Genomic DNA, 13,165 nt, shown 5'->3' with positions numbered 1-13,165 from the left:
CATATAATTAGGAAATCAGCATTAGTTTACCATCCTGCAAGAATATTTCTTTCTTTCATAACTGTGTCAGACATTTTCTTTTGTAATAAAATGGTCTTGCTCTACAGGCATGTATTTTTTTTAAATCTCTTTCATTCTGGAACAGTTTTGAATTCCTCTGGAGAATTTTCCCTTCTTGTCAGTTTTAAACAAAGAATATTAATTACTTCATAAATTGAACTTGTTTTGTAATACTTTTTCTCCTCATGATTAAATTGAGATAAATTAACATTGGGCCTATATTATTTTTCAAAGACTTTATAATGAAGTAGTATGATTCAGTAGCTTAAGTATCAGGCAATAATTTACCCACTTTGAGACGAAAGTAATTTTGGTAACAGGTATCAGCAGGATTTTTTTCTCCTGACATCTCTTCTTGACTGAGATGACTCTTCCTGTGACATTAGTGGTGTATTTAATGATGGCTCTGAATCTTTATTTCCCTTAATATTTTATCATTATGTGAATTAAAATAATAATACAATATTTTTGCTACTTCTTAGATAATGTCACACAATAGAACTTTACCAAATTTATCCACATTCTTTGTAGTAACTTCCCCTAGGTCCTCTCCCACTTCCTGTCTTTCTATGGAGTCTTTCTTTATTAATTAATACCTTCTTTAAAAATGATTCTACTCTTTCATCCAACATATTGTCATATTATTAAATTGCAATTGTTAAAAAGCAAAAACCGAGTACAATGACAACCTCTAGAAGAACATCATGATTTAAATAGACAGTAGAAACAAAAATTTTTGTCTGTCATTACATGGTCATGGAAGAAAATAAAGCTCTGTATACAAGTCTCAAAAACCCACAACAAAGTCAACTGTGATGAGATTGAAAGCACTCTAGAATTTGTAGCTCAGACCTTATCAAATGTTTGACATGGAAAACTGACAATGTGTAGTCAACAAATTTAGAGTTATTTGTTTGTTTTTCTTATCTTAGTTTACATAGTGGTTCCAGACAGAGTTGTCTACCTGCACTTGGAACTTGGGGAAAAATCATAAAACTGATGCTGATTGCAAAATTTTTGTGACTTGTAGGTAGTCAGGAATGATATTTTAAATCTGTACTCTTACTGAATTTTATTTTCATTTCATTCAGACTAAATACTGGCATGGTTTAGTTTTTGTGCTGTGTTTTGTTTATAAAGAAGTATTTCTGGTTTGCTGGCAGTGGTATTGAACTCTTTGTAAAAGATGTCTGTTGGCCTAAAATTTTCAAGTGCCTGGAGATACAAATTCAATGACTTTGGATAGCTTATAAGTTCAAGGTCTACAGCCTGGTCTACAAGAGCTGGCTAGTTCCTGGACAGAGAAACAACACTGTCTCAAAAAAAAAAAAAAAAAAAAAAACAAGAGAGAGAGAGAAAGAGAATGAAAGGAAACAAATACCATGAAACATCCAGAGAATGCTATGTATGGACATGTGTAACTAATTTAGAGAAAACAGCATAGGTCACATACTTCTGAATGGAAGGTAGAATACTCTTAACTTTAGGTTGCAATGAATGGTAGAGGGAAAGAGGCAAATCATCATTAATAAACAAAAGTTACTTAAAGCTGCCATTTTAGACATTACAAATATGCCCTTCCTTATAAAGCATGATACTTATGGTTGCTTTGCACTTCAACTTCACAATGTGATTATGAAAGCACTGTACCAAAATGAAATACCATGTGATGTCAGTAAAACTAACCTGTGCCATATGGGAGGAGCTTGAAAACTAGGTTGTTCTTTCTTGGATCATAGCATGAGGACAAGTAAACACATTGGTTCAGAAAGATGTCAAAGCTACTCATACATAATAGATCCTGTTTTTCAGTCAGAAGATTCTCTGTGCTTCTGTTGTAGGAGTGGAGACATTTGGAGACTGTGGGCTTTTACAGAGATGAGCTGTTTCTAAACCTATAATCAGCTCTGCTTAGCTCCTGATGATTTGCATGTGATCAGAGGACAGCCTTCTTTCCTGTGCACTTTTAAAGAGCTGGTCAAACTCTCCAGAATGTAAGTTCAAATCAAAATACAGCATAGACATGAGGGTCTCTGCTCAATTACTCGGACTGCTGATACTCTGGCTCCCAAGTAAGGAGGGTTTCTTGGGACATTTCTCAAAATATTGTGATTAGTGTTGATTGATTTTTGAAGATAATCATTTCATGATATTATTAATTGCATGGGTGTTTTCTTCTAATATTCCAAATTCAGGTGCCAGATGTGACATCCAGGTTACACAGTCTCCATCCTCCTTATCTGCATCTCTGGGAGACAGAATCACCATTTCTTGTAGAACAAGTCAAGGTGTTAGCAACTATATGTCTTGGTATCAACAGAAACCAGGGGAAGTTCCTAAGCTCTTGATCTATTATGCATCCACTTTGCAATCAGGAGTTCCTCAAAGGTTCAGTGGAAGTGGGTCTGGGACAGATTTTTCCTTTACCATCAGTCGCCTTGAGCCTGAAGATATTGCAACTTATTACTGTATGCAAGGTCAAGATTGGAAGCACAGTGATACATGTCATGACAAAAACCACTTGTAGTAGCAGAAGTGAGAGTGTAAACTTCCCCAGATATTCGTGGTTGTTCTCTCACTTGTGGAGAGCATTTCTCAGATGCAACCAAGGCATGAGGGTCACCTGGAGAATTTTGTGAATGGCACAGGGAGACTGCTTTGCACATACTTCACTACTGCATCACCACAATGTCTGAGATATGACAACGCTTCTCCTGAATCCTTAATAATAATTATAATCCTTAATAATGAATCACTGATTCATCCTTGTGAACTAGAGAGGCATAAAGGAAAGCAGAAGCCACCCTAATTATTCAAAGAAGTTATCCTCCCTACGGTATTAGTCTTACTCCAGTATGTGATGTGAACTCTTTTTCTGAGAAGAGCCCCAACATTTTGTTATCCACCATGCTGCTACATTTCAAAGATTTGACAACAAAGAGACTGATAGATGAGACAATTAAACTTTTGCATACTTGGCTTCTAACTCCTTGAATTAAGCTAATATATTTTCTTAATCATGTACATAGCCATAGCTATTATGCAAAAACAATAAGATAGATATCATATACAACTCTAGGACAAATATAATGAGACACACAGAGTTGATTCTGTGCTTCCTTTTATTGAATCACAAAAGATTCAGAACAATATATTCTTGGGGTCTTGTACTATCCTCATTCTAGTGTAACACCCATTTAAAGACTCACCAACTCTTAATGCAACCACAGTACAGAGTTTTTGTTGAGCAGGGGAAACTAGAAACGGAAGTAAAAGTGATTGTCTGGGTCATTTTAAAATGTTAATAATATCTTAAGTATGCTTTTTAAAACAAATCGTTATCTTTTAAAGAATTTGCACTCTAATAAATTAAATAATTAATTTAATCATATTAAATGGGTGATGTTAATCACACCATGAGAATTTTATTCACAACTGTGCTGCTTGGACCAACAAGGAAGAAAGAGACTTAGGAGTGGAGGAAATTGTATGGGCATCAGAACATTAACTTCCAAGTCACTATAAGAGTCTGATTATTTGAGAAAAAAATATTGGCATTGGAAATAAGAAAAGGTGCAGCAGAAGTTTCTGATGCATACTTCAGTAGTTTACATCATGGTTGTATTACTTTGGGAGGGATACAGGAATGCTTTTACAGAAATAAGAAGCAACATCTTCAGAATACAAACTGCTAATGGTGTGAGTGGAATTCTCCCCAGGTTCACCGGTGCTGTAGCTTGAAGGAAACCCATAGTCCAAATTCAGACTTCACGAGCTTTCCCTAGTTAGCTAATACTAGGTTAATTAATTGTCATTGCTCCCACTTATCCTGCAAATAATCATTACTCTTTCTCCTAAGGATGCAGACAAGAAGGAGGAGATTGGGTCATTTGAATGGTACTCATCATGTCTATGATAGGAAACATACAACCCATATACACAGTTAATCATTAAAGAAATTACTTCTCTGATGAGATCAAGGAAAGTGATAATTTGATTGAGGGAGCCATTATGGGACTAGCAAGAAACCTGACACTAGAGAAATTCTCAGAAATCCACAAGGATGGCCCCAGCTAAGACCCTAAGTAATAAAGGAGAAGGTGCTGGAACTGGCCTTGCCCTGTAGTCAGATTGATGAATATCTTAAATACCACCACAGAATCTTCATGCAGCAACTTATGGAAACAGAGGTAGAGACCCTCAGCAGATCACTGGTCTGAGCTTCCAAAGTCCAGTTGAAGAGTGGGAGTAGCAAGAACATGAGCAAAGAGATCAAGACCATGATGTGGACATGTTTACCTGAGCAAATGAGAGCTTACCAACTCCAGCTGGATAAGGAAGGAAACAGCATAGGTCCAGACTAGTCCCTCTGAATGTAGATGACAGTTCTCTGGCTGGGGGAGACTGTGGGGCCACTGGTGGTGACACCAGGACTTATAGCTGCTTCTTTTACTGGCTTTTAGAGAACCTATTTTCTTTGGATGGATACCCTGCTCTGCCTAGATATAGTAAGGAGGGTGTTGGACCTTCCCCAAAACAATGTGCCTTACCCTCTCTGAGAAGTGGATGGAAATTGGGGTGGTGGGATCGGTGGAGGGAATGGGAGAAGGGGAGAGACGGGAAACTGAGATTGTTATGTAAAATGAAAAGAGATACTTTGTTTTATTTTTAGAAAGGAAAAATAAAATACATTAAAAAATAAAAATAGATTCAGTAGGGAGCAGGGCCTTGGCTGCCATACAAGCCTACAGTGGCTTGTTTGGGGCCAAGAAAAGATATTTAAGGCCCAGAAGCTAGTCAGTAGGTCTTTCCAGGAGAAGTACTGCTTAGAGTTTCACCCAGGCAAACAAGGCATCCTTGGCACGCTGGAGGAATCCAATCTGGGGGACAGCACTGTGGCCTGGGAATCCCAGCACACAAGGACTGTCTGGCAGGCCAGACAAAAGGAGACCCTTATAGGAATCCTTACCCAAATTTCAGGGACAGGCAGGAATTGGCCAGGGAAATGGGGTTGCCTGAGTACCACTTCCGGGTGTGGTTTCAGAACTGCAGCACTTGCAGAGGGGCAGTGAGGAAGCTAGTGTCTAGGCAAAAATCTGACGTGCCTGTACCAAGGCAAAGAGCACCCTCACCTCTCAGATCACAGAAAGCTTCGCCCTCAAATCAGCTTGTCACAGTTGATCCTGGTACAAGCTTTTGATTTCCGGGCTTCCATGCCTCGAATGAGCTCGCCAGAAGGACTGTTTTACCCGAAGACATGATCCACATATGGTTTCAGAACAGAAGAGCACACCACTATAGCACTGGCGGGGGCAGAGTTCGAGGTCAAATCTCTCTGGCATCATCTATGAAGAAGGGAGGCAGGGAGCCTGAACTTGGCCAGGACAGCTTGTTGACAGGTTCCTGCAGGAGACAGGGGTGTATAGACTTTGACCCAGACCTCTCCACCAAACTTCTCCAGAGTCTCCTTGCATAAGCAGCACAGACCTCTCTGAACCAGACCACCCAGAGCTCCACGAAGTGGCCTTGAGCATCTGTCCTTAGTTGTTCTTTCACTAAGGGCTGACAGAAACTCAAAGCTGACAAGCAGGCACAGGTCACACTAGACCTGGATGACCAAGGGGGGCAGAGAGACCAAACACTTGAGACCTCTCTGGGCGAAGAGGAATATCAAGAACTGCTGGACCTGCTCAAGGCTTCATGGTCTCATTTGGGTGCTCTTGCCCAGAGGGTAAGACTCTTACAGAAAACACCTACCAGGGACAATTTGATCCCTGGCTTTGTGCATGACAGCCATTAATAGGAATAAACACAAAACTGTAAACAGAACTCTTCTGGCTCCCAAACTGAACAGTTCTCCAGAACCACATGGGGGACTTCAAGGCCTTCCCATGAGTCCCAGGACTAGGAAATTCCCTGTGAAATGGTGTCTTCTCAAGACTAGAGGGAAATTTCACTGGTAATACCTCAGCTACAAGCCAGACTGAGTAAAGCCTCAACAGTTGAAAGACCTCTATGAAAAGAACTTTAAGCGTTCGAAGAAAGAAATTGAAGAAGATGTAAGAAAATGGAGAATTCTCATATGCTTTTGGATAAGTAGGATAAACAGAATAAAAATGGCAATCTTGTCAAAAGCAATCTACAGATTCAATGCAATCCCATCAAAATCCCAACACAATTCTTCACAGACTTCAAAAGAACAACACTCAACTTCACATGGAAGAACAGAAAACACAATATAGCCAAAACAATCATGTACAAGAAAGAAACCTCCAAAGGCATCGACATACCTGACTTCAAACTCTACTATAGAGCCATAGTAATGAAAACAGCTTAGTATTGGCATTGCTCCTCAGTTGAAGAATGGATAAAGAAAATGTGGTATGTTTAAACAATGCAGTACTACTCAGCAGCAAAAAGCAATGACATCTTGAAATTTGTGTGCAAATAGATAGAACTAGAAAAAAGTATACCGAGAGTTAATGTAGACCCAGAAAACATGGTATGTACTCACTTATAAGTGGATATTAGACATAAAGCAAGGGATAAACAACCTATAGTTTACAGCCCTAGGGAAGCAAGGTAACAAGGTGACAACTAAGAGAGACATGCATAGATCCCCTGGAAAGGGAAATTAGATTAAATCTCCTGAGAAAATTGGAAGTGGGGGGAGGGAGAAAAGACTTGACTTCTCTGAAGTTTCTGTTACCATTGGTTATAAATGGCCAAATGATTTCCCATAGTAGTCCTTCCGTACCTTGAATCTGGAACAGCAAGCACAACAAAAATTGAGAGAGAGATAGAGTTGACAGAGAGCCTTCATGTCTGTTCTGTGACATGATAATGACTGACATTTAGAGAGAGTATGACTTGACAGTTCAGAGGTTCTGAGCAAGTGCAGTTCCCACGTGCTAATTATCACATCTCGGCCAGGGCACAGCACAGTGGCAGTGCTGTTTTATCTTAGTACCTGTGCTGTGCCAGTTACAGGTGCCTAAAGCCAGGCAAGAATATTGCAGATTATTTCTGCCAATGATAGTTTTTATTTAAAAAGTTATTTTGGCGCAGTTTTCAACATTGCAATGTATATAAACCCAGATATGAAGTTCTTTTTTTTCATTTTATTAATATTAGGTAGAACTCCATTGTTTAAAAAAGCCACAGTAAAGGTCTCTAGATGTCTGAGTTATTGTGGTCATTGTTGGACTCCTTGGTTAGTGATTTTCCTTCTATTATTTTCTGTAAGGCTGGATTCGTGGCTACGTATTGTTTAAATTTGTTTTTATCCTGGAAAATTTTGTTTTCTCCATTTATAGTGAACAAAAGCATGGCTGGATATAGTAGTCTGGGCTTGCATCCATGGTCTCTTAGTTTTTGGAGTACATCTATCCAGGACCTTCTGGCTTTCATGGTTTCCATAGAGAAGTCAGTTAGTTCCTTGGGCAGCTGAGGATAGGGAACCTGAAATGACCCTATCCTAGAGAAATACTGACGAATATCTTGCATATCATCATAGAACCTTCATCTGGTGATGGATGGAGATAGAGACAGAGACCCACACTGGAGCACTGGACTGAGCTCCCAAGGTCCCAATGAGGAGCAGAAGGAGGGAGAACATGAGCAAAGAAGTCGGGACCACGAGGGGTGCACCCACCCACTGAGACAGTGGAGCTGATCTATTGGGAGCTCACCAAGGCCAGCTGGACTGTGACCGAAAAAGCATGGGATAAAACTGGACTCTCTGAACATGGCGAACAATGAGGGCTGATGAGAAGCCAAGGACAATGGCACGGGGTTTTGATCCTACTTAATGTGCTGGCTTTGTGGGAGCCTAGCCAGTTTGGATGTTCACCTTCCTAGATATGGACGGAGGGGGGAGGACCTAGGACTTACCACAGGGCAGGGAACCCGGACTGCTCTGTGGACTGGAGAGGGAGGGGGTAGGAGTGGGGGGAGGGGGAGAAGGGTGGGAGGAGGGGGAGAAGGGTGGGAGGAGGGGGAGGGAAATGGGAGGCTGGGAGGAGGTGGAAACTTGTTTTTTGTTTTTGTTTTTTTTTTCTCCTTTTCTCAATAAAAAAAAAAGAATTTCATGCTCAATAAAAAAAAATTCATATTTCCAAAGAACAATACAAACTCACTCCTAAAAAAAAAAAGCCACAGTAAATACTAGAAAATGGCTTCACCTCTTCTTAATCATAAGTGTTAAATTTTTTCCTTTCTTTTCTTTTCTCTTCCTTCCTTCCTTCCTTTCTTTTTTTTTTTTTTTTTGAGTCACAGTTTCTCTGAGGCATGTTCATTGTTCTGAAACTCACTCTGCAGACCAGGCTGACCTCAAACTTGGGGATCCACGTGTTTCTACCTCCCAAGTGCTGGAATTAAAGGTATGCATCACCACATGACTAAGAGCTTTTTACTTAGAGCAAAGAGCACTTCTACAAGGAATTATTCCATTTGAAAAAAATATTAAAACACATTTATTGGAAAAACAAATAAATTTCAAATAATTTTTGATAAACTCTCACCACTATTATTTTGTATAATATACTGAAAATTTTTATGTCAATACAAAAATAGCATTACTCCTTTAAAATTATATTATTAAGGGATAAAGACATGACCCAGAAATTCAGAACACTTGTTGCTCTTATTTAGGACTCAGGGTGTTTTTTAGGAAAACAGGAAGCCGATAAGAAATATTTCTCAACATTACAGAAATCGTTATCAACACAGTTTTATCACAGGAGATTTAAGGGTCAAACTACTCAATAGATGTAACTTTGCTTAGAGGCTCAAATTAAGCCAGGCTTCACAGAAATATATGGGAATTACTCTCCATCAAATCAATGCATCAATAATGAGGAAAAGAAAAACAGAGAAAATTTTTGCTCACCAGTATTATATCTATAAATAAATATATATGCTTTTGCTTTAACTGGGGTTGCCCTAAATAAAAGACCACATGTGCTTATAAATGTAAAACAGCCTGACCAATATCTTGATATTTGCATACTTTATCATCAGAAACCACAAATTTCTCACAGTTTGTTTTAAAAAGAGGTACTCATGAGAAGAGCAATACGTAGCCTGAAACAGAGATTAGAAAACATGATGAATTATTGGGTGCACATTTTCAGCTTCCTGCTGATCAGTGTCACAGGTAAGACAGAGAAAGGTCAATTAGTTCAGAATCTAAAATTATTTTCCCTGGGAAAGTTTGAGTCTAAGATAAACCACTTTTATTTTGTTTCTTCTGAATATTGGGGGGTACAGAGTTAACTTTGTTTCAATTCCTCCTGATCACAGTGTCCAAAGGAGAAATTGTCCTCATCCAGTCTCCAGCTTACATGACTGCATCTAGTGGGGAAAAGGTCATCATCACCTGCAGAGCCAGCTCAAGTATAAACTCCAATTACTTGCACTGGTACCAGCAAAAGTCAGGAGCCTCCCCCAAACTCTTGATTTATAGCACATCCTACCTGGCTCCTGGAGTCCTAGATAGATTCAGTGGCAGTGGATCTGGGAACTCTTATTTTCTCACAATTAGCTGCATGCAGGATGAAGATGCTGCCACTTACTACTGTCAGCATGGGAGTAGTAGCCCACCCCACAGTGCTACAGACTGGAACAAAAACACTTTACTCTACTATGGCCCAGCTGCTTCCTCCTAGAGATAAAATCTGGCCAAGGGTTTGACTGATATGTGACAGTATTTCCTAAAGTGTTGTAAGGTGGTGTTAGTATTTTTTAGACATATATACATTTTCCTACTTTTAATGCTTCCAATTTCTAACATTTTAATATGAATCTGGTAGATTCTTTTATATCAGTAGGTTTTTTTTTGTTTGTTTGTTTGGGTAGGGATCAAGGGAGACAGATATGGTTATCTGTGGGATTATTTTTAAATTATAATTTGCAGCACTAGTACTTACAAGAATCCCAGAGGCATTGGCTTCTAGGGTTGTGAATCTCGTTCAGCTACTAGGATATGTGCCTTCTCAGACTTGTGAGTTTCCTAAGGCAGGTTTAGGGTAGGCATATCAGAGTGTATCCAACTGTGTGCCTATGTTGCTTCAGTGTTTCTTCATAGCTATGGAGAAGTTGAAATTCTCCAGTCTTGGGGTAGAATAACATTACAAATGAAAAGTGAGAAGCAGGGACATATGAACAGGCTATTTCTGTAGGTCATTGGTGGATATAGTGTTAAAGTAGCTCTGTGAAGTATTCGTTCCTGCGACTGAGAGCAAAGTATAGACAAGGTGACTTTATTACTTATTTTGTACAATACATTTTTCTCATGGATTTTCCTATACTAGTTCCTCTCAGGCCCTTCCCACCTATGTATCTTCTATGAGGAAGTGAAGTGGTGAGAGCTCAGATGCATCAGATTCTGAACTAGAAGCCAGTTAGTTTAGATTCACCAGCAAAAAGACTTCATTGTCTGTGGCATACGTGGGGATTGGGGTAGGCCTCACTCTTTCATTCATACAGCCACAGGAAATCCTCTTGTTTACAAGTTGATCTCAAGTGGTGACATGGAGTGGTCCACACAGAGGACATTCACTACTAATTTTCAATGCCATTTGCATTCTAGGATAACTTAGTGTCTCCATGACACCCCTCTCTGCTTCAGTGCTGCTCTTCAAGAATCTAGTTGGATAGCATTTGTTTATTCTGTAATTTGGCTCAGTTTGTTGGAGAAAAGTGTAGGTGGCACCTCTATCCAGCCATTTTATTGGAGGTTCAGGAGCCCTTTACACCTGGCTTATGCTTCTTTCACTCATCTCAGGATCTTCTCTGACTGCTTGTTCTCTGGGACAATCACTTATTGAAAGTAAACTGCCTCTATCATTCCACTAAAAGAAGCATCCATTGTCCTCTGTCTTCTCATTTTTATTAACAGACCATTTCTCTGAAATTGTCCTGCTAAGCAGTCAGAAAAATACTGAAATAAAGGAAATTATCAGAATTCTGGTCATATCTGCGCTGCTGGGTTAATAGAGACAATTGCAGACAGAATAACATTAGTAGAATTTCTCACCAAAGCTTCACAGTGACCTTTAAGACATAGCTCTATTTGAAAATACTATTATATTTTTGGATTGTAGCTGCTGGGGGGAAGCAGCTATTAAATCTCAGTCTCAATATTTCCTGTTCTGAATGTTTTACATTATGACTTGTATTGTTGTGGATGGTAACTCATAGTACTTTTGACGGTGACAAGTTGCAGTACCTTCAGACTCCTAGTTACATATAGTGAGTGAAATCTGTCCCTAAACCCCTACCACTGAGACTAGCCTGTGCCTCAGATAGTAAAGTGGATATGAATACAGTATAGGAGAAGTTTGGAAGCTTTCCACAGTTTGTGATGACACATGTCTAATCTATTACTAACACTTCAATGGTGACTTTGTCTCTAAGAGATGCAGAGAGTGAATATGGGGACTATGTTTCATGGTGATGACTAATGGAATTAAAATATTGACTGTTTAAAATGACTATAATTTTGGCAGTATATTTCTTTGTTGTATTTATGAATCAATTTCAGATTAGTGCAATAGCCAGCCTTAATATAAAGATGTTTCACTCTTCTTTGAATAGTAGTTAATACAGAGACTGGGTGGTCGTGCTGACTAAAACAAGTTAACTCTTGAGTGCCCAACCATAAGAGAATCACCATGTCACCCACTCTAAGGCATGGGGAGCCTGAAGGAAATGGTTTAAGAATGAATGTAAGAGCTAGAAAATGAAGACAAGCTATAGATATGCTTTCTCATATGACTGATGCACAGATGAAAACAAGAACACAACAGCTGCAATGATCTGCATGATGTCTGCACAGCAATGGGCTCACCAACATTCAGTCATAGATTGGATGGAAACCTCATGTTACTTCAGAGCTACTGAGGAAGGCGAAGAAATTACCTTCAGGGATGTAGCCATCCTTGAAGTACTCATACAATGGTGGAGAGCTTCATAATCATGCGGGTGTTTGTGGCCCTTGTTAAATATAGTGGGTAACAAGGAAAAAGCAAACCACAAAATCATGAACAGATGGGAATCTAGTGGCAAGAGAAGGTGGTATTGGAGTTGGAGAAAGAGAGTAAATGAGAGTGGAGAGACAAATGCAACCAATACTTATTATATAGATTTATGAAATTTGTGAAGGTTGCATTAACTAAAAATACATTTTAAAATAAACTCCCAATAAAAACAATATAAAAGTATATGGAGAGCCTGGAAGTCGGGGTGTAGACTTTTAACCCCAACATTCAGAAGGCAGAGGCAGGCAGATCTTTGTGAGTTAGAGGCCAACTTGGTCTACAAGAGCTATTTCCAGGACTCCAAAGTTACAGAGAAATCCTTTCTCAAAACCCCTCCCAAAAAAAGAAGATGGAGAAGGAACTAAAATATAAGTATTATGATTACTTTTGAGGTAAATGTCACTTTAAACTGATTTTTAATCTTATGTAAATCATTGAAGTTATTACTAAAATATATCATTTTTTAATTTTTTTCTAAAATATATTCTTATTATTTGGGATGAGAACAACTGTTGAGGAGAAATATTCACCAAGATCACCAGGGAGATGCATGTGCTCAAAGAAGCAAGATTCACCAGGTAAGTTACTACAGGAAGGTGAAAGTCCCTGCCAAGATATGGGATTTGCTCATAGGTCCGTGGCCAGAATTCTACAGCCTCTATCAGATGTACCCTGTGAGACAAACATGTTCTTGTTTTTACAGAAACTACATTCCTTACCACCAAATATCTCGCCTCCACCAAAGTTACTGCTTTAGCACTCCCACTCCTCACATGTAAAACTATTCCTGCTCGAAATGACTATACTGGCTTCTCTATTTTCACAGGAGGTCAAATAATGCTTGGCCATGTGACCCACATCCTAGTCTGTTATTATGCTGGAGAGTCATTATCATGTCTTTGTTTTGAGCTCAGCAGAAAGAAAATTAAGCAACAGCTGAAATTCCCTGACTCCATTTCCCATAATATCCCAGTGACCTTCAAATCCTGACTGCAGCTGAGAAACGTCAGCAGGCAGGAAGATGAAAAGCAGCACACGAGGCCTCCTACTTTCTCGTTTCTGAT

General features: G+C 39.2%; 1 gene segment (V, D, J or C); it reads left to right on the top strand.

The window, feature by feature from the left end:
- The first annotated feature begins 9,168 nt into the window (after window positions 1-9,168).
- LOC121433154 lies at window positions 9,169-9,728 on the top strand. The segment is given in 2 exon segments: window positions 9,169-9,217; window positions 9,364-9,728. Coding segments are annotated over 2 exon segments (414 nt in total).
- Window positions 9,729-13,165: the final 3,437 nt, after the last annotated feature.

Source organism: Microtus oregoni, unplaced genomic scaffold, assembly GCF_018167655.1.
Source record: "Microtus oregoni isolate MIOR12 unplaced genomic scaffold, Mior012 000002F_ref0000024, whole genome shotgun sequence".
In the NCBI taxonomy this organism is placed as follows: domain Eukaryota; kingdom Metazoa; phylum Chordata; class Mammalia; order Rodentia; family Cricetidae; genus Microtus; species Microtus oregoni.
Note: the sequence above shows the minus strand (reverse complement) of the source record. Positions and strands in the feature narration are given on the sequence as shown.